Source organism: Arvicanthis niloticus, chromosome 8 (assembly GCF_011762505.2).
Source record: "Arvicanthis niloticus isolate mArvNil1 chromosome 8, mArvNil1.pat.X, whole genome shotgun sequence".
In the NCBI taxonomy this organism is placed as follows: domain Eukaryota; kingdom Metazoa; phylum Chordata; class Mammalia; order Rodentia; family Muridae; genus Arvicanthis; species Arvicanthis niloticus.
In genome coordinates, this window is record NC_047665.1 from 85756331 (window position 1) to 85780395 (window position 24065).

Here is a 24065-nt window from a genome sequence, read left to right on the forward strand (position 1 = left end):
ACAGGAGTCTTTAGATTATTTTGTACTAAGTAGTTCCTGCAATTCTTATGCATGTGAACAAACTTCTGAACGTGATACTAGCAGGGAGTTCAGGCATCTCCTTCCCTAGAAACTCTTTGTTTACTACAAAAGGGGAAGGAGTGCTAAGACAGATTGGAAAATCCACGAGCACCACTGTCTTTGCTAGGATGTCTATTACTGTGAGGAGAGAGACTCGGGCTCGCTTACAGTTTACAGGTTTAGTCCCTTATCATCCTGGCCGGAAACATGGCAGCATCCAGGCAGACATGGTGCTGGAGAAGGAGCTGAGAGTTCTACATCTGGATCAGCAGGTAGCAGGAAGACAGAGCCACTGTGCCTAGGTGTGAGCTTCTGAAACCTCAAAGCCTACTCGGTAGTGACACACCTCCTCCAACATAGTCCCGTCTCCTCTAGGAAGGTCACACTCCCATAGTACTATGGGGCCATTTTTGTTTAAAGTACTGCAGTCATCAGAATCTACAGAGGTGGAATGTTTTTGAGAAACATCGGATGCTTTTGTGCACTGAGGGTTGAAATAAGTTGCCTGAGGTTTGTTTATCTGGTGTTTGTGCATGCTAAGGTTTCCAGTATGGAGTGTGCTGTGATGTGTCAGATGAGGAATGCAGGGAGAGGAGGGATGGCAGGTTGAAGAGAGCAGAGCCAGGTAGTGCAGAGACTGGATGGACCTTGTCTAAAGGGAAGGAAGAAAGGAGATGATGGTGCCGGAAAGCATGAAAAGGCAAAGCTGTTTGAATTGCTTTGTAGATTGAGGTAAATTTTAGTGTTGGTGGAAAGGAGTTAGGAAGTAAGATGCTAAGATAAAGGAAAAGCCGTCTTTGATTGATAGGAGAAAGGAGGGAGAGTCCTTTGTGAGAAAGCAGGGTGGAAACTGCAGGTCCTGGCAGCTCTGGAGGCAGAATGTTGTCTGTCAACATCTGGTGACCACTGCTGGGAACGGGAGGTACTCACTTCTGCATGGAACATGGCAGCTGAGATACTTGGAAGAAGACAGGGCTAACCTGGAAACAAGGGATCAGATGGTAGACTAGAGAGATTCAGTCGGGTTCTGCATTAGTTAGTTCTCTGTTGCTGTGATAAAACCATGACGGAAAGCAGCTTAAGAAGAAAGAGTTGCTTCGAAACAGTTCCACTGGACAAGGTTGGTTGTGGTGGAAGTCATGGCAGTAGTCAAAGTAGATGGAGGCAGGAGCTCCAGTCACACTCCATTCACAAACAGGAAACAGAACAGCAAGTAGGTGAGGCTGTTCCCAGTGACATACTTCCTCACCAAGGCTCCATATCCTAACGGTTCCAAAACCCCCAAATAGTACATGCAGCTAGGAGCCATGTCAAATACACAAGCCTGTGGGGGTGTTCTCATTCAAATCACCACAGGCCATGAGACCATGCATTTATATTAAAACCAAATTGCACAGGTCCAGCCGGAGTCTAGGTGTAGATCTGAAGAACTTTGGTTGGTTCTGGGTAGGGTTTTCTCAGATAAGGTCTAAATGTTTGAGTGAAATGAACAAACTAAAGTCATTGGGAAGTGGTTGCAATGAAGAATTATGAAGTCCACCTTGGACAGAGGGGTAAGTAAATAGAAACAAGGAAGAAAAGCATCAAATGACCAAGAGGCAAGACTGACCACTAGTGGGATCCTTGGGCAAGAAGTGTGGGGGCAGGGAGAAGTCAGAGGCATGCTTAGGATGGGGTGTATGAAGAAGCACAAACTGTTTCTGGGGAGGCTAAGTTGGAGTGATGGTGAAGGATTTTGGAGGTGACTTGTTCATCAGCTGGCAGGCCAAGGCATTGCTTGGTGTCACCTTGATGATGTGGGTTTTGAACTAGAGAAATCCTTGGGGAGTTGAGAGAAGAGACTTGTGAGTTGTTGATACTAATAAGTTTCCATGGAACCTTTGGTCATGGAGTACACTAAATTCTAGTAGCTGGGTCTTGGAGTAAGAGCTTTAAAGACAGATTAGTAAGACACTGAAGAGGGTGCTGTGCTCATGCTGTGAGGCTCACATGGGAACCTGTTTCAGAGCTTTGTGGTTTCTGTATGAGCTGGGCTGTATTAGGGCTGAAAGTGGAGGGTATTTGTTTACCAAGCAACATTGTTTAGGTTGGACTAGTGGGCAGAAGAATATGGGGGAGGTACGTCAGTAGAAGAGTACCTACATATTGGTTGTTTGCAATGTTGCTCTGGTGGTGACTTTTAAAATATCACTAAATCTTTCTAATAATGGTAAGCAATTTTTTTTTCTTTGCTGTCTGGTAAGCATGGAACTAGGACTTCTCAGCAGGCCCCATCTGCTCCTACAGCCCTGCTTTTGTATGCAGGTCTTACTCTAGGTAGTAATCACAGCCAATGGAAGAAGAGTGCAGGGATTCTGTTGTGGTTTTTTTTTCTTTTTCCCCAAAGCTTTGAGAAAGAAGGTAGTTGTTTTCCATTCTCAAAGTTATCACTTAACAAACATTTGAGTAAACAAGCTGAGAAGCATGGAGTCTCTTCTCTCAACAGAAGCACACTTTTCGCTTTTCTATAGTATACTTGTCCTGTCTTAATTTCCTTTCCCCAAATGTCTTGCTCACTTTAAAAATATCATGTCTACAACATTTAAGGGTTTACTCTATATTTTATGCAGAGTCACACACACACACACACACACACACACACAGAGAGAGAGAGAGAGAGAGAGAGAGAGAGAGAGAGAGAGAGAGAGAGAATTATAGAGTTATAGTTACGTATATACTTATATACACAGAGTCATATAGCATCAGAAGCCTCTCATTTGGGAGACATTCTAATCTGGAACTAGATGAGGGGTTTGTATGTTTGTATCCTGGCTGCCAATTACTAACCATGTGTACAGTGCCTAAGCTCCTCTGTGCCTGATTTCTCACTGACAAACAAAAATAATATGTTCTAATCTGGAGGACTGGGAGGGTTGGGTGAGACAGTGACATGCTTGGCTTTTGAGACAGGGTTTTGCTGGCAGCACAGCCTGCTCCAGAACTCCTTGTATAGGCCAGGCAGGCTTCAAACTTGCAGTGCTTTTTTTTACACCTGCCTCCAGAGTGTTGGGAATAGAGATGTGTGCCACCACGCCTGGCCATCACAGACTGTCTCCCCATCCGGGGTGAGAACAGCGTAGTGAGTCCACTGCACGTTAGTGGTGGGCTGGACAGTAACTAGGCCTGTCAGTCAGGAAGCTTTAAACATGGAAAGCAATGCATGATTTTCCTCTTACTTTCTTCCTTATTATTGAATTTGTTTTATCCTTCTTGTTTTCTTTGAATTTTATCCTTTGAGTAAATGATAATTAAATAAAATCTTCATGTCAGAGCTGTCTCTAGACTGTATAGGCAAGGGCTGATTAAAGATAACAGGAGAAATTGGTTTTGTGTGGCTTTTTACTTTGGTTTGTATAAAACTGAACTCTGAAATGAATTTTCATTCTTTTTCACTTTCTAGTCTTTTAAAGATTTTATATACTTAGAGTCTTGTACACTGGAAATTATTAAAAATGGCCTGAGTGTTTTTAATATACATTTTTTATTCTCAAAAACCATATAGAAAATTAATTTAATAATAGTCTTATTTCACTTAATAACAATATAGTTAAGATTTGTCATTCTGAGAATAGAATTTGCCTCTCCGTTTGCTTTTTACAGGAAGTTCACTGTCAGAGCACTCCCCTCAAGAAACATCAAATTGTCTCAAGCACCCTGCCGATTTCTGTGACAGATAAGGTGGCTGACAATGGAACAGCAGTGACAGTTTCTAGTGCAGAGCCTGCAGGTCAGTGCTCCCGTGCCATGGCTGCCATGGCTCAGAGAGCGAATGCCACTGTGTTGTGCCTCCTCACCCAGCTCTTCACTTCTACCACTCAGGTCTTCCCCAGTACGAACTCCCTCTTGGCTCATGCATTGTCCTCTTCCCAAAGAGACAGGGGCTTTGTTCTCCCTCACAACTCTGGAGAAATACACTCCATCATGGCAGAGGCAGCAGAGCTCAGCTCCCCTTCCTCCCTTCTACTCCTCCCCTCTACTTCCCTCCACTTCTCTCCATTCCCCTCCCCTTCTGCTCCTCTCAGCCCCTCTCTTCTCTTCTCCCCCTATTTCTTCCTTCCTCTTTATCCTGCTCTCATTTCCCTGCCCCCTCTTTCATTTAGGAGATACAATCTTATTGTGTAACCCAGACTAGCCTAGAAGTTTGTTTGTTTTTCAAGACAGAGTTTCTCTTTGTAACCCTGGCTGTCCTGGAACTCAACTCTGTAGACAATGCTAGGCTCAAATTTACATAGATCTACTTGCTTCTGCCTCTTGAGGCTGGGATGGGATTATCAACACTTTCAATTTTTTCCCTTCCTTTCTCCACCCCCCCACCCCCACCCTGCATCCCCCCCAGGACACAGTCTCACTATGTGGCCCTGAAGTCCTGGAACTCTTATACCAACCTGGCCTTAAACTCATAGAAATTCTTCTCCCTTTGCTTCCTGAGTGTTGCAATTAAAGTGTACACCACTGCAACTGGCAAGTTTTATTTTAATATAAGATAAAAAAAAAAAAGAATCATATAAATTTGACCAGCTTTAGCTAAACATGGTTACACATGTCTGTAATCCCAGAACTCTGGGGAAAGAAAGGATTGCTGACTTTTAAACTAAGCCTGAGCTTCATAGTGAGACACTGTCTCAATAAAGACCTCTCACACCAAACCATTTTAACCAGTTTAATTGCTTTTAGGCCCATATTTCAGTAGTGTTACGTATATTCATTTGTCATTGATCTTTAGAAATTTGTTATCTTGCAAAAATTGAAATTGTACTTATTAAACAAAACTTCTTTCCTATATCATCCTGTTTCACTTTGTTACTGTGAATTTGTCTTCTTTAAATACGCCATGAATAGAAACATGCAGTCATCCCTCTTTATCTTCAGGGATGCAGTCCAAGATCCTGTGGGTGAAGCTTAACTTAGGACTTCACCTGAATTCCCTAAGACCTCAGGTTTCTTCCTGCATACCCTGCGGTGCTTTCACAGGAACAGAATTGTACAGCATGCTGTGGATTTGTGGATTTCCTGGCTTTGGTTGACAACAGATAACTGAAACTAGGAAAGTAAGGCTCTGTGTGGAGGAGCACCACTGTAACATCTGGACATGGTGTGCGCACGGCACACCGCTTACCCATTCTCTGTGGGTACACTTCCTGCAGCTGCTGCATGTGGGTTTCCCTGTTGCAGTCTCTGGAGAAGTGCCTGGAAATGGAATCATTGCATCATATTGTGGTAGCGCTTTCAGGATTTTATGTTTTCACCAACAATGCACAAAACTCTAAGATTTTCTGCTTCTTACCAGCATTGTCTTCGGTTTTGAGTGGGTTTTTTTGTAGATCTTTTAATTTTGGGTAGTAGCTATCTTAATATGTGTAAGAAAAAAATCTCATTGTGTTATTTGTATTTCTCAATAGTGATAGTGAACATTTTCATATTCTTGTGGTCATTTGTATTTTATCTTTGGGAAAATTACTTAATTCTTAATGGGTTGAGTTACTGATGCGTTCTAGACATGCACATGATTTACAAATGTCTTACCTTGTTTCATAGATTGCTTTTCTGTCCTCACTGTTGAGTGTATGCTTTGCTAAAAAAAAAAAAAAAAAAAAAAAGTTAAGCTTCTAGTTTCATGTTTCTATTTTCTTTTGTTACTTCTTGTTTGTTTTAAATATAGGAAATTATGGAAAAATTCAACATGAAGCCTTTTCCCTGTCCTTTTTGTTTAAAATATGATTTACAGTTAAATCTTACATTTAAGTATTTAACCCTTTTTGCTATTTTTTTTAAATATGTGAGAGTCTATCTTCAATGCTTTGTGTATGGCAGAGAAAGTACCCCTGAGCTGAGCCCAACTGTGTAAATAAGTTTTAACAGGAAATTGGAATCCTTTAACTTTGTGCTCTTTCAGAAATGTCTCCAATAATCAGGAGACCTTAAATTCTTTATATATTTGTAGGTGCTTTTCTGTTCCTGAAAAGAGATTTTGATAGAGGTTGCATTGAGTGTCCAGATCTGTGTGGCATGCTGGCCTTTTACTAAATCTTTCCTTCTGTTTGTGTCTTTATTTCCTTTTGTAGTATTAATATTTACCAATAAATTCCAGCATGGGGTCTTATGTTCCAGAATGAAAGACTCACACACAGCCTCAATATTTTAATATGCCCTAAGCAGCTCAATAGCTGGGCAACTGCTTAACCTCCATGCTGCTAGAATCTACCTCCCACCCATAATTCTGAGTTCTTACTTACTAATTTCTATGTTCCATCTTGGCTGCTCGTGACCCCATCGAGCAGTCCTCTGAGCTGTGTCTCTCAGCCCCCTTACATGGCAGCTCTTCCTGCTGCACACACCTCAGGAATGGCATCTCTGTCCTCCTGCTTCCTTGGAGTCCCAAGCCCAGGAACCCTAACACCCCCCCTACTTCCTCCCCTTCCTCCCCAGGTATTGGCTTCTGGCATCTTTATTTACTAATTAGAGTTAATTGGGGGCAGGTTCCCAGAAGCTATGTGCAGACTCTCTCATGCAAACGGTTTTAGAGGGATAATTAGCATTAGAATACAAGCAGCTACATCTCTTTAGCAGAATTTTGTTGCTTTTAGGATAAAATTTGTTTGGCTCTTTGATGGAGTTTATTCCCAAATATTTTCTTCTTTTTGATGCCTTCTCATCTAGCCAAAGTTGTAGTCAGTGATCCCCTTGAGCTTCTGATCCTTCTCCCTCCACCATGAAACAGGTTTCATGGTGCTGATTTAGAGCGCTCTGGCTTCATGAATGCCAGACAGGCACTCTGCCAACTGAGCGGCAGCCTCGCTCCTCTTTGTTGGTGTTATTATCATAGAATTGGCTTTGAGAATTTCCTTTCAGATGTTTGTGTAGATGTATGTGTGTGGTTTGGGTATCTTCAGACTGTTATGCTCTATAGCCCGCGCTGCCTAGAAGTTACTGTGTAGCCCGGAGTATCCTTGAATTCACTGTAATCCTGCTACAGCCTCATGAAGTGTAGGATGTCAGGGGTGAGCCATCATACTTTGTTGATGTTGTCCGCTTTAACTTGGATGAATTTACTAATTTATTACTTGTTACAGGTCGTGTTTTGCTTGCTCGCTCTCTCTCTTTCTCTCTTTAATTCTTTTCTTTTTTTGGTGGCATTTTTAGGATTATCAACATCAGATGATGCTGTCTGAGTGGAAGTAGTTGTGATTCTGTTCTAATTAGGATGACTTTTATAATGTTTTTTAGTTGCTTTGATGAGACTTTAAAGCATGTGTTAGCTTCAGTAGGGAGAGCAGGCATGCTTTACATTCTTGGAGGAACGTTCTCAGTCTCCCATCAGTGTGTCAGCTGAGGGCTTTCCACACCTGGTCTATCACATGAGGAGGTTCTCTTCTAGTCTCAGACTTTGATTTTGTTGATAGTTTTACTAAAGACAAAAAACTAATTATGAAACAGCCGTAATAAAAAAAATCGCTCATAATATTGATGTCCTTTTTCTTTTTTGGTGGAGAGAAAACAGGAAGTTAGGAGAAAGCAGATGTAGTACTTCTCTATTTCTTCATTTAAATATTCAAAAATGAAGACACAGCTTGGTAATAAAGATTTGTGACTCCATAATTTTATATTTCAGGTTATTTCTGGCATATGTACACACTCGGGCATATACACATGCACACATTAATTTGTTTTTTCTCAAACATTTTTTTAAGGCTCCACTGAAAGCGAAATGACAAAATCCAGCCCTTTGAAAATAACATTGTTTTTAGAAGAGGAAAAGTCCTTAAAAGTAGCGTCAGACCCAGAGGCTGAACAGAAGACTGGTCAGTTTATAGTCTTTATTTCTTTTTGGCTCTAGATACATTATAAGAAATAATGCAGTAATATAAGAATAATGTTGTGGTTTTAAATGTTCTATGATTTCAAAATAACCTTTGTTTTCAAGCTAAGAAATACTGTAGCTTCCATTAAGTTGTGGTACTGTTAACAGTTACTGTTAGTTTACTCTGTCCAAAATACCCAGTGGTGTTAAATGTTTTCCTGTACCGACTGTTGTGTATTTCTCCTTACTATAGAAGAGACTTATTTTGAAAGTGCTTTTTGAGGTTATTTATTTGTTTATTTACTTATTTATTTATTCAACACAGGGTTTCTCTGTAACCTTGCCTGTCCTGGAACTCTCTCTATAGACCAGGCTAGCCTTGAACTCAGAGATCTGCCTTCCTCTGCCTCCTTTAAGTCCTGGGATCAAAGATGTGCTCCACCACCCCTGGGAGAGATTTCTTTTTAAAGTGTGTGTTTGTCTGTGTGTGGGTGTGTTCACATGACTGTAAGTGCCTGCAGAAGCCTGAAGAGACTGTCCTATCCTCTTGATCTGGATTTACAGGTCATTGCGAGCTGCCCATTATGGGTGCTAGGAATCAAATTTGAGTCCTAGTATAGTACAAACCAAGCTATGTATCTAGTCCTTGAAAAAGTATTTTTTTGAAAGTTAGAATCTTGTGTTCCTGCTTAAAACTTTCACCAAAACCCAAAGCATTAAGTTCATTTTTTTTTCTTTTAAAGATCTAATCTTTGTATCTTGGAAAATATCTTGGAACTTTTTAAATCTGAGGAGAGTTGAGCTTTAGTTTGATTTTATATATATTAGAGGTTGTCCTCTCTACTTTGTTGTTAAGTGACTTTTCTTAGGGTAACTGTATTTTAGGAAGCATGAAAACTCGGCCTCCTCTGCCACCTTGGATCTTAGTATCTCCCCACTGAATTCTTTTTCAGAAGTAGTACGTGAAGTTGAGATGAGTGTGGACGATGAAGATATTAATAGCTCCAGAGTCATTAACGACATCTTCAGTGATGTCCTGGAGGAAGGGGAACTGGATGTGGAAAAGAGCCAAGAGGAGATGGACCAAGTGGGAGCAGAGAACAGTGAGGAGCAGGAAGATGCACTGAATATCTCCTCAATGTCTTTACTTGCTCCACTAGCTCAGACTGTTGGTGTGGTGAATCTAGAGGTAAGAAAAGGCTGTCCTTACTCAGGCTCACGGGACAGGAAACCCAATAAGACTACATATCTCCTCCACTTTTGGTCATTACAAATTTGGCAGTGTAGCCAGTGGTTTTCTAAATCTGATAGAATTTGTTTACAACATAAAACTAGTAATTTCCTATGACCTAGGTAAACATTAACATAACAAGCGTGCCCTCAAATCCTGGTTATAGCATTTTATAACTGATTTTTCTATGACATGGCTCTCTCAGCTCATGAACCAGGTCAATAACAATACCTACATTCTAGGGCTGATGTAATTATTAATTCACAATTATATTTAGGACCAGAAACTCAACTGACATTTACTGAGTCCTAACTTATATTAATGGCATCATCCTAAACTTAGGAACTAGCTCTGGGGATGGCCTCAATTAGAGGTAACTTTTTTTTTTTTCCTGCTATTCATTTTACATCCTACTCACTACCCCTGTCCTGGTTACCCCCTCCCGCAATCCTTTTCCCTCCTCCCCTCCCTTCTCTCCTGAGCAGGCGTGTCCCCCCTGGGATTCCCTCCACCCTGGCAGTTCCTTTCCCATTAAAGCCAGACAAGGCAGCCCAGCTAGAAGAACATAACCCACATATAGGCAATTAGAGATACTTTTCTTTAAAATATTTCATTTGGTTGTCTTTTCCGTGTGTGATTTGGTTTGTTTGTTTGTTTTGTGTGAGACAGGATGTCATGAAGGGCCCAGGGTATCCTTGTATTGGCTGTTAGGTCAGTGTAGCAAGAATTGCAGCTTCAATTCGTGAACTTTCTAAGTCTTTATAACAGGGTCAAGTACATCTTTATTAGTTAATATAGGAACTATTATAATTAATACATTTTTGACAGTGAGAAATAAATTTATTTAATCCTGTTGACAAGCACCTGTGCATTAGGATTTAACAAATTTTGAAAGCATTTTCTGTGTCTTGCTGGGTTGTAGATGCATTGCTTCTGCAAACCGAGCTGCGATGCTCGTGTCAGCAGTGGCTGCTCGACTAGAGGTCAGCTGAATGTGGTGCATGAGGCGGGGCTGTGGGTCAGTTAGTTCACCCGAAAAAAGATCTGTTTCTTCATTTTTATTTTACATGTTTTATTTTATTTTTCATGTGTGTGCAGTGTGACTGGACATGGTGGTCGTGAGCCACCACATGGGTGCTGGGAATTGAACCCTGGTCCTCTAGAAAAACAGCCATTGCTCATAACCACTGAGTCATCCCTCCAGCCCCTAGTTTAGCTTTTGAAGTTCGATTCAGTCTGGCTTTGTGAAGAACTGGGCCTTTTCTTTGGGCCAGAGCAGGCCTGCAGACTCGCTGCTTCTCATCGCTTTGCTAATTTGTGCATTTTATCCAGTTCCTTTGTAGCAGCTTAATCTCTTTTGTTTTTATTATAAATCAGTTGACTTGTTAGATGTGAATTTCCTAATAGCAGAAAATAATGAATTATGTTTCAGAATTAAATGAAGTATTATTTAGGATCCATGTTGTCCATCCATAACTTGTGGTATGTAAATCCTGAGTGAGGTGACATGTCTGTAGCCCCAGGTGTCAGGAGGTAGTGACAGGAAGACTGAGAGCTGGAGGCTAGCCTAGATGACATAGTGAAGATCATGTCTCCTAAAGGAAAACAAAATATATCAAAGCAAAGTTGAAAACAGGCCTAATATCTCATTTACTGTCTTACTTTTCTGTAGAATGTAATTTCTTCACCTAAATCGGAATTGAGAGACACTAGCCTAAGTGCTGCAAGTCCTAAACCAGGAAAATTCCAGAGAACCCGTGTCCCTCGAGCCGAATCTGGTGATAGCCTCAGTTCTGAGGACCGGGACCTTCTTTATAGGTATGGCTGTTTGGGGAAGGCCTCCCCTCACTGAGTTGTTTTAGGTTGACAGGAGGAGTGTTAAACTTAGGTGTTGTTTATAGCATCTCTGGGTAAGGTTGGGATAACTTTCTGTGGCCCTGGGGATTGAACCAAGGCTTCAGGCATGCCAAGCAGGAAGTCAGCCGCCGAGTGCAATGTGCAGCCTGGGGTCATTTCTATCAGTTTTACTTTCCCAAACGATACTTCTACGTGGGGGAACATTGTGCATATGTTTTAAGTATGAAATCAGTTTTTGTTGACATGTTTCATAGAGTATTGTTCCTGGATTTCTAACAGTAACATTTTTTTCCCTGAAGCATTGATGCATATAGGTCTCAAAGATTCAAGGAAACAGAACGCCCTTCCATAAAGCAAGTGATTGTTCGAAAGGAAGATGTCACTTCAAAATTGGGTGAAAAGAATGTCTTTTCTGGTCAAGTTAATATCAAACAAAAAATGCAGGTATGCTCTGGCATGGGAAGGCATTTTGGACTGTTTGGAACTCGAGTGTGAGCTTGCAGCTCTACCAATATCAGCCTGAGTGACTGCAGTGGGGACTGACACATGGGAGCCAAGCTACTCCTGGATTCACCATGGAGTAGAATATGTAGTGTAGTGATGCCCTAGCACATGTGAAGCCCTGCTTTCAATCCCCAGCACCTCCTCCCCTTCCAACATGAGTATAACTATTAGTTGGATGATAGAATGTGTGAGACTTAACTGTGGTCTTCAAGGGGTTTTGCTAAAAAACCATCTTTTTCTGTTTGGTGGTGCTTTCTGTATGGGAACTGGGGATCTGAACTCAGATACCAAGACTTGTGCTGCAGACACTTTGCTAACTTACCTATCTCCAGCCCCTCACTGAATGCTTAAGTCAGTACAATAGCAATTTTTAAATCCATATATGCACTATATTTTAAGTTATTATTAATTACTAATGGACAGTAATAGGAAAATATTAGGTCATTATGTTTTTTATGTGTTTGGTTATTTTGAGACGGGGGTCTCATGATGTAATCTTAGCTGTTCTAGAGCTTGTTACATAGACCAGGCAGGCCTCAACTTCATAAAGACCTGCCTATTTCTGCCTCCCAAGCACTGAGATTAAAGGTCTTTATGCTTTATAGGAGTACAAAGTTCTGCATATATAATAAAATTTCATTTCATAACATAAGGTGTGACCTTCATCCCAGCTGAGGGAGGTAAAAAGATAAGTTTGGCTTAACCCAACTCAGTGGCCTGGTGTTTGTTCAAGTGTCAGGAGTTTATTTTAAGCGTATTTAAGCACAGCACAGTTTGTTGAAAGTTATTCTGGGGATAATTTAACTCAGTCCCACATGCATAACAAAGTATACATAAATCCGCCCAAGGACAAATGACATGACTTCATCATAGCTATGTTGTAACATCCATAAAGATAGGTTCTAGGGATTGACTGAGCAAAACAAATTTTACCATAAGGGTCTAGGGAGGGCCTGATGCTGAAAAATCTGTAGTCGAACAGATAGTGCAAAGGTCACCAGGTTAGAAAGAGTGCTTGCCCCAGCCTTCTGGTCCAATAAGAAGGTTTTTCACTCTTTCCCTTGAGGGACAACTCCATGTGCTTAACAGTCCAGGTTCCTCTAGTAAATGTTTGAGCACAAACACCTCCATGCCATCATAATTCAGTCATCACACTGTGGGTTATATTTGCTGCTATAAACACTGGGATTCCAAAAGATTGCCACAGTGAAGGTTGCAGTGCACACTAGAAACATCTTGGATTCATCACATAATTTGATTTTCAGTAAATTTTTTATTTTAATTTTTTCTAGACAGGATTTCTCTGTATAACCCTGGTTGTCCTGGAACTTGCTCTGTAGACCAGGCTGGCCTTGAACCCACAGAGATCCACCTGTCTCTACCTCCCTAGTGCTGAGATTAAAGGCACATACTACCACCACCCGGCTTGAATCAATGTTTGATTGTGTTCAGAACCTTTTACTGGTGTTATATAGCTTTTGTGATGCTCAAAGTTCTGTGACCCACAGTTTAAGAATCTGTGATCCAAAAACTCACACAGGAAAACAGATTCTGACTTTTCTAAAAATGTTGGAAATTATGCAGTCAGATTAAATAATGTAGTAATGGCGATTAAAGACATAAATTTTCTTCTTTTTGTGATTTCACTAGGAGCTCAATAATGACATAAATTTGCAGCAGACAGTGATCTATCAGGCCAGTCAGGCTCTCAACTGCTGCGTTGATGAAGAACATGGGAAAGGATCTCTGGAAGAAGCTGAAGCAGAAAGACTCCTTCTGATTGCAAGTATGTGTGATGCCCGTTCCTGTCTGTGCCTTCATTTAACGTGAACGTGGAACATGCTAAGGTGGGAAGGTGATACCATATAAGAAAGCTGATGAAAGCCTGGAGCATCATAAGCCGTTTGGAAACAGACTAGGAAATGAGACTCTATCCAATAGCTCCATCAGAGACGGCAATTGGTTTTGTCTGTTCTATTGTTCAATTCCCTTGTCAGTGAATTTTCCTGATTTGGCTCTTTCTCAGAAACAGTTATAGCTTTAATATTTGCAATACTTGGCTGCATATTTTATATTCACAGCTGAGAAAAGAGCACTTCTGATTGATGAACTGAATAAGCTGAAGAGTGAAGGACCTCAGAGGAGAAACAAGGCCGGTGTCATATCCCAGAGTGAATTTGCCCCATCTAAAGGGTCAGTCACTTTGTCAGAAATCTGCTTGCCTCTGAAGGCAGATTTTGTCTGCAGCACTGCACAGAAACCAGGTATGAGTCTGGATCTCATGGTAAATTGAGTTTACCGAGACAGATTTGCTTGAGAAAGACATAAGGAAAGCATGCTTTACAATACAAAGCTTCCATCTTATGTCTTCCTTCCTCATATTAAAGTAGAAGATCATTGGGGAAATTTTACAGATATGGTTACCAACGCATGCGAGTATGACATTACTGTCTCAAAATAAGCCTAAACGTAATTATGACAGATAATATTCTCCGAAGCTGAGTTATCTTAACAGGAAATGCCGTTTGACTTTCATTAATTAGTTTTGTTATGAAAATGTGCCAGATCACTTGAAAGAAGTTATTTTACTTTAGTAAAAATTCAACAAATTATAGACGTTCCTTCTAGAAGTTTTGAATTATTGGTTGTATGAGTGATGGTTGCTCAGTGAATGCTTCTATTGAAGTTGTCTTTCCTTTGCTGAATTAGATGACCACAGCAATGCTTTCAATTGTCTAGTCTGCTAAAAACCATATAGGAGTCAAGTGGGCACAGAGGAGTATGTATGGCAACAGGCTCTGAAAACAGTGGAGTGTGGCAGCAAGCTCTGAAAACAGGATAATTTCTAGAAAACTCAACAAAATTAAAAGTGTGTGAAACCTTGGATGAAAATTAAGATTTTTTTTTTTTTTTGCATTTTTATTTGATCAGAACTTTATCTCTACAGGTGAAGAAGTCTCAAAAAAGTGAGAACCTTTTGAGTTTTAGGGAAAATAAGAAGAGCCCTGTAAATGTTTGAGCCTTCAGTGGGAACTGGTGCAACAACATGTAATCCCAGTTACTTGGGCAGCTGATTAGAAGGTTGTCAGCTCAAGGCCAGACCGACAACTTAGTGACACCCTGTGTCTCAAAACAAAATTAAAAAGGGGTAGGGCTATAGTTGGTGATACAGTGTTGCTATACATGCATGAGTCACTCAATTCAGTTTCTAGGAGTTTAAGAAAACATTTTTTTAAATATTCAGTGGATGTGGTGACTCATGTCTATAATCCCAGAGTTTGGGAAGATTGCAAAAGTATATTTCTCAAATCAAATTTAAGACCAGCCTCAGTTAGAGAATAAGTTTCTGTTATCAAACAAATGAAGAGAAAGTTTGGGTATTATTGTAGGAATGAGCTAATTTAATTTAGCTTATAATTTTTGCTGTTGCCTGATTTTAGTATAATTCAAAAAACTTGGTGATTTAGTCTTCTAGATATATTTATGTAGTAATAAATAGTGAAGAAATAGTTCATGTTTTTATTAAATATTATCCCTAGATATATCTTCAGTGAGTCTTAAATCTCAAGTTTGAAACAATAAATCATATAATTTATCCTTTGGAGATATATGCTAACTACTGCTGAGTGGGTTGTAGCAGAGCGAGGGGCGTGAGAATGGAGGTGCCCTTTGCTTTGGGTTGTTAGCAGACCTTGATGCTTATCCAGGGCTGTATGTGTTTTTTTTTTTTTTTTTAAGATTTACTAATTTTTACTTTTATGTGTGTGGGTGCCTTGCCTATATGTATGTCTGTGTACCACATACATGCAGTGGCTGCAGAAGCCAGAAGAGAGCACTGGATCCTCTGGAATGAGGATACTGGGAACTGAACCTGGTCCTCTGCAGAAACAGCCTGTGCTATTAACCGTTGTGATTGCATCTTTCTTAGCTTTTTGTTTTGAGAAATTAAAATTTTATGTGAGTTGATCGCAGTATGCCTCTGGTCTTCCAGAGTGCTGCTGCTAAGTGTGATGTTCCTCTGTGATTTGTTCTTACAGATGCATCAAATTACTACTACTTAATTATGCTAAAAGCTGGGGCTCAACAGATGGTTGCCACACCGTTAGCAAGTACCACAAACTCTCTCAGTGGTGATGCGCTGACGTTTCCCACTACGTTTACTCTGTAAGTACACTGAGCAGCCGTGGTGCAGACACATTTTTCTTTTAATAGAGCTATGACAGTCTCAGCATCTGAGTGGCATTTATAATCTTGTTTTCTCTGTTGTAGTGCATGAGATGGAACTGGGGGCTTTTTTATGCTAAACATGCGTTCTACCAGCAAGCTATATTAAATATATAGAGATATATATTTATATGTATTTAAAATATATTTACATTTGTTTGCTAACTTATCATAGCTAATGCAGCATCTTGTTAGCATACATAATCTCATGACATTCTCATCTCTGTATGCAGCGTTCTTTTGGATCTATGTAGTCCCCACTGCCCCTTCTTGTCCCATCTCACTCCTGCTGATTCCCTTCTTTCTCCTCAGCTGTCTCCTACTTTCAGCCCTTTCTTTCTTTTTGGTAGTGTTGGAAATCACACCCAGGGCCTCATGTGCTAGCCAGCGAGTTTCCTCTAGGATTGCTTATAGGAGCGTGGACTGCCTATCAGTGATCACCCCACTAAAACAAATGTCTCCCCGCCTGTAAACATCTGCCAATGTCTCCTCAGAAGAATCGAGCCCTTGTGAGCACCGCTCCCAAATAATAATAATAACTTATTATTATTATTATTATTAAATTAATTTATGAGGCACTGGAGAAGTGGCACAATGGTTAATAGCACAGGCTGTTTTTGCAGAGGACCAGGTTCAGTTCCCAGTATCCTCATTCCAGAGGATCCAGTGCTCTCTTCTGGCTTCTGCAACCACTGCATGCATGTGGTACACAGACATACATATAGGCAAGGCACCCACACACATAAAAGTAAAAATTAGTAAATCTTAAAAAAATTACGTATGGTTATTATCATTGTGTGCATGGTAGACATGCATGAGATAGTGTGTGGGTTTGTGGTCAAAAGCTCATGTGTAGAAGTTAGAGGATATCTGTAGACTCTGTTCTCTCCTTCTGCCTTTATGTGCATACTCGGTGTTGAACTTAGGTTGGTAAGCTTGTGTGGCAGGCCCCACTTAGCTGCTGAGCCATCTCCTGTGCTCCTGCTTATTTTTTAAATATGATCAGATAATCCAATTTTCAGTTGTTTGTTGTTTGTTTCTGAATTATTTTTTTATTTATATTTTTTGTGACTATAGATACCCAGTATATATAGTGCTTAAATAATTCTTTTTGGTTTTTTGAGAGTGTTTCTCTGTGTAGCCCTGGCTGTCCTAGAAGTACCTTTGTAGACCATGCTGGCCTAGAACTCAAGAGATCTGCCTGCCTTTGCCTCCCAAGTGCTGGGGTCAAAGGTGTGCACCACCTCTCCCAGCTGTAACAATATTTTAGTATCAACAAAAAGATAATTGGTACCAAATACATATTGTTAAAACTATAGTCAAAATCTAATTTGAAAAATATTTCTGCCTTTATTATTACTTATTTGATTTCAGACCCTGGCTGAAGGGACTGAGGTGCATATTTTACATACCAAGGCAGACCCGGGGACAGGGGAAGAAAGTTTCTTTACTGGTAAAATGAGCCAATTCAAGACAGATTAGGTTATATTAAAAGCAGGTTTATTGGGAAGCTGCTCTCAGATGGGCAAGTTCATTGGTCCCAAGGACTGAGGCCAGGGAAGTCTCCAAGGAGAAAGGTGGGTGTAGCAGAGGGAGAAAGGGTGTTAGTGCAGGGAGAAGAGAAGGGAAAGGAGGGAGAGAGAGAGACTGATTCCTAGGTGTTAGGCTGGAAAACTTGGTGTTTGGGGCAGGGTATGCCAGGTAGGGACTGAGGGATGTTGGGCAAACCTGGAGGCCAGGTCTGCTTTGGCATGTAAGATATGTACCTTAGTCCCTTGTCCCAGGGTTGGAAACAAATATTACTATTATGTATTTTAGAAACACCTCCAATTGGCTGCAGGCAGCAGCACAGGCATGAGGATCAGAGGAGGACAGCTGGGGGGATCACCACTCTTCCACCCCGTAGCTCGTGGGAGAGAGCTGAAGCAGTTATGCAGGCCTGGTTCCAAGTGCTCCTACCTTACCAGCCTTAGTACATGAGCACACTGTCGCTGTCTTCAAGCACACCAGAAGCACACCATTGCAGACATGTGGTTGCTGGGAATAGAACTCAGGACATCTGAAAGAGCAATCAGTTCTAACTGCTGAGCCATCTCTCCAGCCCTAGAGATTTTTACAAAGACTTGATTTTTACAACAGATATTTCTGGGTTGTGTTTTAAGAAAAAAATGTGCTTTTACCATTCTTAAAAATCATTTTATTATTCTTGACAGTTTTTCTTGTATTTCTTTAAAATTCAATGGAGTCTTTTACTTTGAGTCCTGTAATACTGTTTGCACATTATTTTTAAAGGCATAGCTTTAGGTTTTTATTGCAATTTTATTTAATCCTTTTTTCCCCCCACAGGCATGATGTTTCCAATGACTTTGAAATAAATGTTGAAGTTTACAGCCTGGTAAGCAGTTAAAACTTTCTGAAATGAACAATAATGTATTTCCTTAGTGATATCATATTTTAAGGTATTATGTTTTGGATTTGTGTGTAGGTACAAAAGAAAGATTCCTCAGGCCCCGATAAGAAGAAGAAAGCATCGAAGTCCAAGGTGAGAATCACATAGACCTAGTAAAAACACTACAGTTTGTTTATCATCTTAGTTAGGGTTGCTGTTACTATGAACTGTGACCAGCAACTTTTATAAAGGAAAGCATTTTATTGGGACCAGCTTGCAGTTTCAGAAATGTAGTCCATTATTATCCATTATTATCGTGGCAGAAAGTATGGCAACATGCAGGAAGACACAGTGTTGGAGACAGAGCTGAGAGTTCTACATCAGGATCAGTAGGCAACAGAAAGAGCAAGAAGCACTGGGCCTTGGCCTGAGTATTTGAAATCTCAAAGCCCCCACCCCCACCCACACACCCACACACATTTTCCTACAACAAGACACACCCCCTACTACTGCCACTCACGGTGACTACGCATTCAGATCTTTGAGCCTATGGGGGCCATTTCTGTTTAAACCACCATAGTCATCTTAGGGGGTTGGGGGGGGTGTTGTTTTTGTGTGTGTTTGTTTGAGAGAGGGTTTCTCTGTGTAGCCCTGGCTGTCCTGGAACTGGGAATCTGTAGACCAGGTTGGCCTCGAACTCGGAGATCTGCCTGCCTCTCCCTCCCTAGTACAATGGTTAGTTTTAAATCAGTTATAGGCTCAGCATTTGTATTTCCTACTGTAGGTGGGTGTGACTGCCGAGTGTAAGTGTGTATGAGTGACCATGGTCAGTGTAAGCAGCATCCTTCTAGTACATGCAAAGTAGATTTTATCTTCTGAGAATTGCTTAAAAAGAGTTGCTTCAGTTTTCCTCTGCTCAGTGATCTGCTGGAGGGTATTGGTGTCTGCCTGTCTAATCTCTGATCTTTTCTTCACTTCCTAAGTCATTAGAAATTTTTCTGTCCTCAGTTGTACCAGCCCTGCTGGCACCAAGTCGAATAGCCTCTGAGGGAGGAGTGAGGATGATTATAGGAAAGGCAGAAAGAAGATGCAAGAGACAGATATGAGAGGCCTACAGGTCAATACCACACCAGACTCCAGTTTATTTTTCTTAGCCCCTTTTAGCTTCAGTACCGTAGGAAACAAAGCCACAAGCTAACAATTGCTGAAACAGACACATAAGACTTCTGTTCTTATCCTGGGCCTTCCTGTTCCTTCTACCAAGGTCAATACCATCCTCAACCTCTTGCCTTGAACCTCAAGTGTACCTCCTCTTATTGTCCCATACCTCTGCAAGCTGGGAGATCTGCCTACAGACCCTGACCTACCTTGACTCTGCCTAGGCCTGACAGGCAGCAGACTCCCTCTCCCCTCCCCCCACCCCTTTCTCTGCTTCAGAGAAGTGACAAATGGCTCCCAGCAATCAGTTTCTTGTTTTGTTTTTCCTTCCTTCCTTCCTTCCTTCCTTCCTTCCTTCCTTCCTTCCTTCCTTCTTTTCTTCCTTCCTTCTTTCTTCCTTTATTTCTTTCAACTTGGTTTTTCAATACAGTTTCTCTGTATATCTCTGCCTGACCTGGAACTCACGTTGTAGACCCATGTAGCCTTGAATTCAGAAATCTCTTGCCTCTGCCTCCGAGGGCTGGGATTAAAGAAGTATACCACCATGACCAGCTGCCCTCAGTTTTTAAATCTTTCTTTAGTCTTTTTGTTGGGTGAAAAGGAAGAAAACTTTTTTAAAAATTCCTTTGCTCTACTTTAAAATAGGATACCAGTATTTGAAAAGCCTTGATAAAGTAATTAAGTATGGTCTGTTTATATTCAACAGTTATTTTCTATGTGATAACTTTAGTTTTAAGCTTCAAATTGCAATATTTAGTAGAAAATATGCCAAGTTCTCTTGTTTTCCAGGCTATTACTCCAAAGAGACTCCTCACATCTATAACTTCAGTAAGTAGAATTTTTCTAAAAATTGAATCCTTTGATAAATCTACATTTTGAATGAAACTACACATTGACTGACTAGCTTTAAACCTTGAATATTATAGAAGTCTTTAACATCCACTAATGGGTCCCAGTACTTGAGAGGAAGAAGCAAGGGGATTACAGGTTGAAGTCCACTCTGGACTACATAGTAAGACTTTCAAAATAAGTTAAAATATTTTAATTGTTGATACTTATATGGGGAGAAATATTTTCTCAAATGTAGTCCTTGTAGTGTTAATTTCATACTTAACATTTAAATCTAAATAAAAGAAATAATTAATGTATCTTCTTTATCCTTTCTTTGTTAGAAAAGCAGCCTTCATTCTTCAGGTGAGTGGACCTAAACCATTTGAAGCTTTAGAATAATTAAATTTAGCAGTTCCGTATCTTTATAAATATAGTTATCTGTACACTCATACATACACATACCTTCTTGGTTTGCTTTGCTTGGTTTACACACACACACACACAGTAAAACTGGAAGACATTGGGCATGGTGCCTCATAGTTGGGGTTGAGATACTTGAAAGGCTGAAGCAAGAGGATTGCTGTCCTTTGAAGGCTATTCTAGGCTATGGTGAGTTCTAGGCCTGCCCGGTTGAAGGGATGACAGAAGACAGAAGCAAATGAGAAACAATGAGAAGAAATAAAAGACAATGAGGCAGATTCTCTGTGGCAGTTTGATTTCATTCATGTGGAGGATGAGAGGTATTACTTAGTGTCTTAGCCACTGTTCTATTGCTGTGAAGAGACACCAAGACCAAAGCAACTCTTAGAAAAGGAAGCATTTACTTAGAGGCTTGCTTACAGTTTTCGAGGGTGAGTCCATGACTTTCATGGTGGGAACCAGACAGGCAGCATCCAGGGGTGAGGGAGAGGGTGGAGAGGGAGAGATTGAGACTGGCTTGGCATGGGCTTTTGAGACCTCAAACCCCACTCCTAGTGACACATCTCCAATGAGGCCATGTCTCCACCAGCAGGCCACACACACCTCCTAATTCTTCCTCAATGGTTTATCAACTGAGGACTGATCATTCAAATATACAAACCTGTGAGGCTATTCCCGTTTGAACTACCACACTTAGGAAAGCCAATCTGAACTAAATGTCACTCCCTGTTTCTCTACAGTTATGGCTAGTCCAGGAGGTCTCAGTGCTGTGCGCACCAGCAACTTTACCCTCGTTGGATCTCACACACTGTCGCTATCTTCTGTTGGAGACACTAAGTTTGCTTTGGACAAGGTAACTCAGCTGTACTTATGTTGTGTTACACTGAAAAACATTAGCCTATAGACATTCCAGAGTACTTTCAATTGTTTAAAACCTTTGTGTAAGATATACATTCTTCAAATTGTACATTTTAAGAGATATGGGTACACATGAGTGATGATGTTTGGAGTGTTTTGTATTTTAATACCACAGCTAGTTAGATCTTCCGGTTTATACTGCTTTCTGTGCCACTTCCGTGTTGTCTTCCAGTTAGATGCTCTTTATATTTTAGAACAATTTAATACATTATAGATTTGCGCTTTTCTATTTTATAGGCCAGAGTCTTAACTGTGTCACTAACATTAGCCTGAAGCTGTCTTGGTCCTCCTGCCTCAGCCTCTCAGTACTGGGATTGTAGGTGTGTACTAACCACATCTTTTCAGAAATCTCTTTCCCATATTCCTTCCCAAATTTAACGCTTCAAACTTCAGATCTCTATTTTATTGCTACGGAGTGCTTTTTACCCTGTGTGAAATAAATACGTGTTTAAATAGCCAATGAGCCCACGGTAGGGTATGAGAGAACTGGAGGCCAACAACCTTAGGTTGACTCCTCATACACAGCATTGTGTTGTTTTTTTAATACAGTTTTTTACATCTTAATTTAAAAATTTGTAAATTTGTATTAGCATATCGTAATTTGCATATGTATTATAACACATGTACACAGTGTGAACTGATTCAGTCAGGATCATTAGACTTTGTGTCTCTTTAGTTCTTAACATTTTACAACTAAAAGAACCTGTCTGAGTTTTTCCTAAAATGTGTAATAGTTTGTTGTGAACTATAATCCTCTCACTGTGGTGTAAATACTAGAATTTATTCCTTCTAACTAATTATGGGTTGTTTTTTCCTGTTTTTTCTTTTCTTTTTGAGTTGAGGTCTTATATAGCGCAGACTACCCTCGGTGGTGTTATCAATGTGTAGCTGGAGCTGGCCTAGGTCTGCTGACCTGCTGGTCCACGTGTAGATTGTGGGAGCACTAACGTGATAACAGTAGTTATCGAGCCCAGCTTGACTGTATCTTAGTACTTGCCTTGACCTTTACCCCCTATTCCATCCCTCTTCCTGTTTTTCTTCTTTGTCTCTAAAAGTCACTGCTGGCATTCCTACTGACTTGTAAAAGGCCTTCCACATGTGGATAGAGCTTGCAGTCTTTGGCATTTCCTGTCAGTCTTAGAGAATTCTGCAGTCAGAACACAGAGGTGAAGCTGAGGCTTGGTTTCTGTTGTTTCTTACCTTGTCTCTTCCTCAGCCACACTGTGAACACAGTGCTTGTACATGCTCAGCCTGTAAGCCAGCAATTTACTTCTGAATTTTGAGCAGTCACTTCATCTCTCTAGGATCTTATTTTTCTCGTAGGAAATATTAGATCAATACAAGCCAGCCTGACTTTAAACTATGAAAAAAAATTTTTTTTGCTTTGATTGATAGACAAAAGTGCTGACTGTGTATAATTTCTAACTACTATTAACACAAAATATGTATTTTAGCATGCTAAAATCTAAAATTGTAACTTATTTAATATTTCAAGTAGTCTTAACACATTGAGTGATTCTGGATCTTTTTCTTTTTTTTTTTTCTTTTTTTTTATTTTAGATAAATTTTGATGTAAGAGAGCAGGAGCTTCTGGGCTATTTGTTCCAGGAAAAGGTTGCTTTATTTTTCTTTACTTAAAATTAACATGCTTAAGAAAACATTTTGTGCCTATGTTATTTCTTAATAATCATCATTATATTAATGCTTCTGATTAAGTATATGTTCTAATGAATAAATTAATTTTTAAAAATCTATTTAAAAAAACAACTAACCAAACCTTGATTTCTAGTCCATGTGTGTTTGTTTCACTAAACACTCTTGTGCTTGAATAATTAACAATATATATGTAGAGACAAAAAGGTTATTCTTTGGGTTCTTAGGTATGGGCATCTTTTTCTCTACTTTCACAATTCTTCAAAAGTTTTTTTTTAATTTCTTGATAATTTTTCATTGCTTTGGAATTTTCTTTGTATATTTTCTTCCATTTTATGATTTTTCTTCTTTTTTTTTTAAGATGGTTTCATTTATTCTTGGCTGGCTTCAAACTTACTGTGTAAGCAAAGGTGACCTTCAACTTGGGATCCTCTTTACCTTCCAAGTGCTCTGATGACAGCCATTGACCTTCGTGGCTGAGTCCTGGCTGCTGGAGATCAGGTTCAGGGTTTCATGCGTGGCAGACAAGGACTACCAGCTGAGCTGCATTCCCAGACCACACTTCATAATGTCTTAACGTCTATATTCACTTTCGTAGTTATTTTTTATCAGTACTAATTAGAATAGGAAATTAATAACTAGTTTAAGGCTAAAATTGTTCCATATTTGACTTCTGATATACTAAAAGAGCTATTGGCATGATGTTTTAAGATGGTTCTTATGAGTGTTTTGACTGCATGTATGCATATGCACCGTGTGTACCTGGTTCCTGCAGAGGCCAGAAGGAGGGAGTTGGATGCCCTAGAAGCACAGGCAGGAGGTTTCTCTGTTGTGTGAGCTGATACCTAAAGTAAAAGCTGAGTCCTGGAACCTAAATAATGAGCCTCAGTCAGTTGCAGACTTTAAACATTTTATGTCAATATGACATCCAGAATACTCAGCTTTCTACTCTGGTGGGAGAAGCTCAGCTGGCTTGAAAGAAC

At 40.2% G+C, this 24065-nt stretch overlaps 1 protein-coding gene across 2 annotated transcripts in view; it reads left to right on the top strand.

The window, feature by feature from the left end:
- Positions 1 to 24065, top strand: part of Anln (anillin, actin binding protein) — a 56487-nt gene that overhangs the window by 18935 nt on the left and 13487 nt on the right. The window contains exons 8-21 of one of the 2 annotated variants that reach the window (XM_076939726.1): positions 3700 to 3826; positions 7788 to 7898; positions 8851 to 9086; positions 10801 to 10946; positions 11285 to 11429; positions 13140 to 13275; positions 13571 to 13753; positions 15527 to 15653; positions 18060 to 18108; positions 18199 to 18255; positions 20050 to 20088; positions 20433 to 20454; positions 21252 to 21364; positions 22990 to 23043. In XM_076939726.1, the coding sequence (XP_076795841.1) occupies positions 3700 to 3826; positions 7788 to 7898; positions 8851 to 9086; positions 10801 to 10946; positions 11285 to 11429; positions 13140 to 13275; positions 13571 to 13753; positions 15527 to 15653; positions 18060 to 18108; positions 18199 to 18255; positions 20050 to 20088; positions 20433 to 20454; positions 21252 to 21364; positions 22990 to 23043 (1545 nt within the window). The remainder of the gene's footprint in view (positions 1 to 3699; positions 3827 to 7787; positions 7899 to 8850; positions 9087 to 10800; positions 10947 to 11284; positions 11430 to 13139; positions 13276 to 13570; positions 13754 to 15526; positions 15654 to 18059; positions 18109 to 18198; positions 18256 to 20049; positions 20089 to 20432; positions 20455 to 21251; positions 21365 to 22989; positions 23044 to 24065) is intronic. The other variant, XM_034509845.2, reaches the window with a different exon arrangement.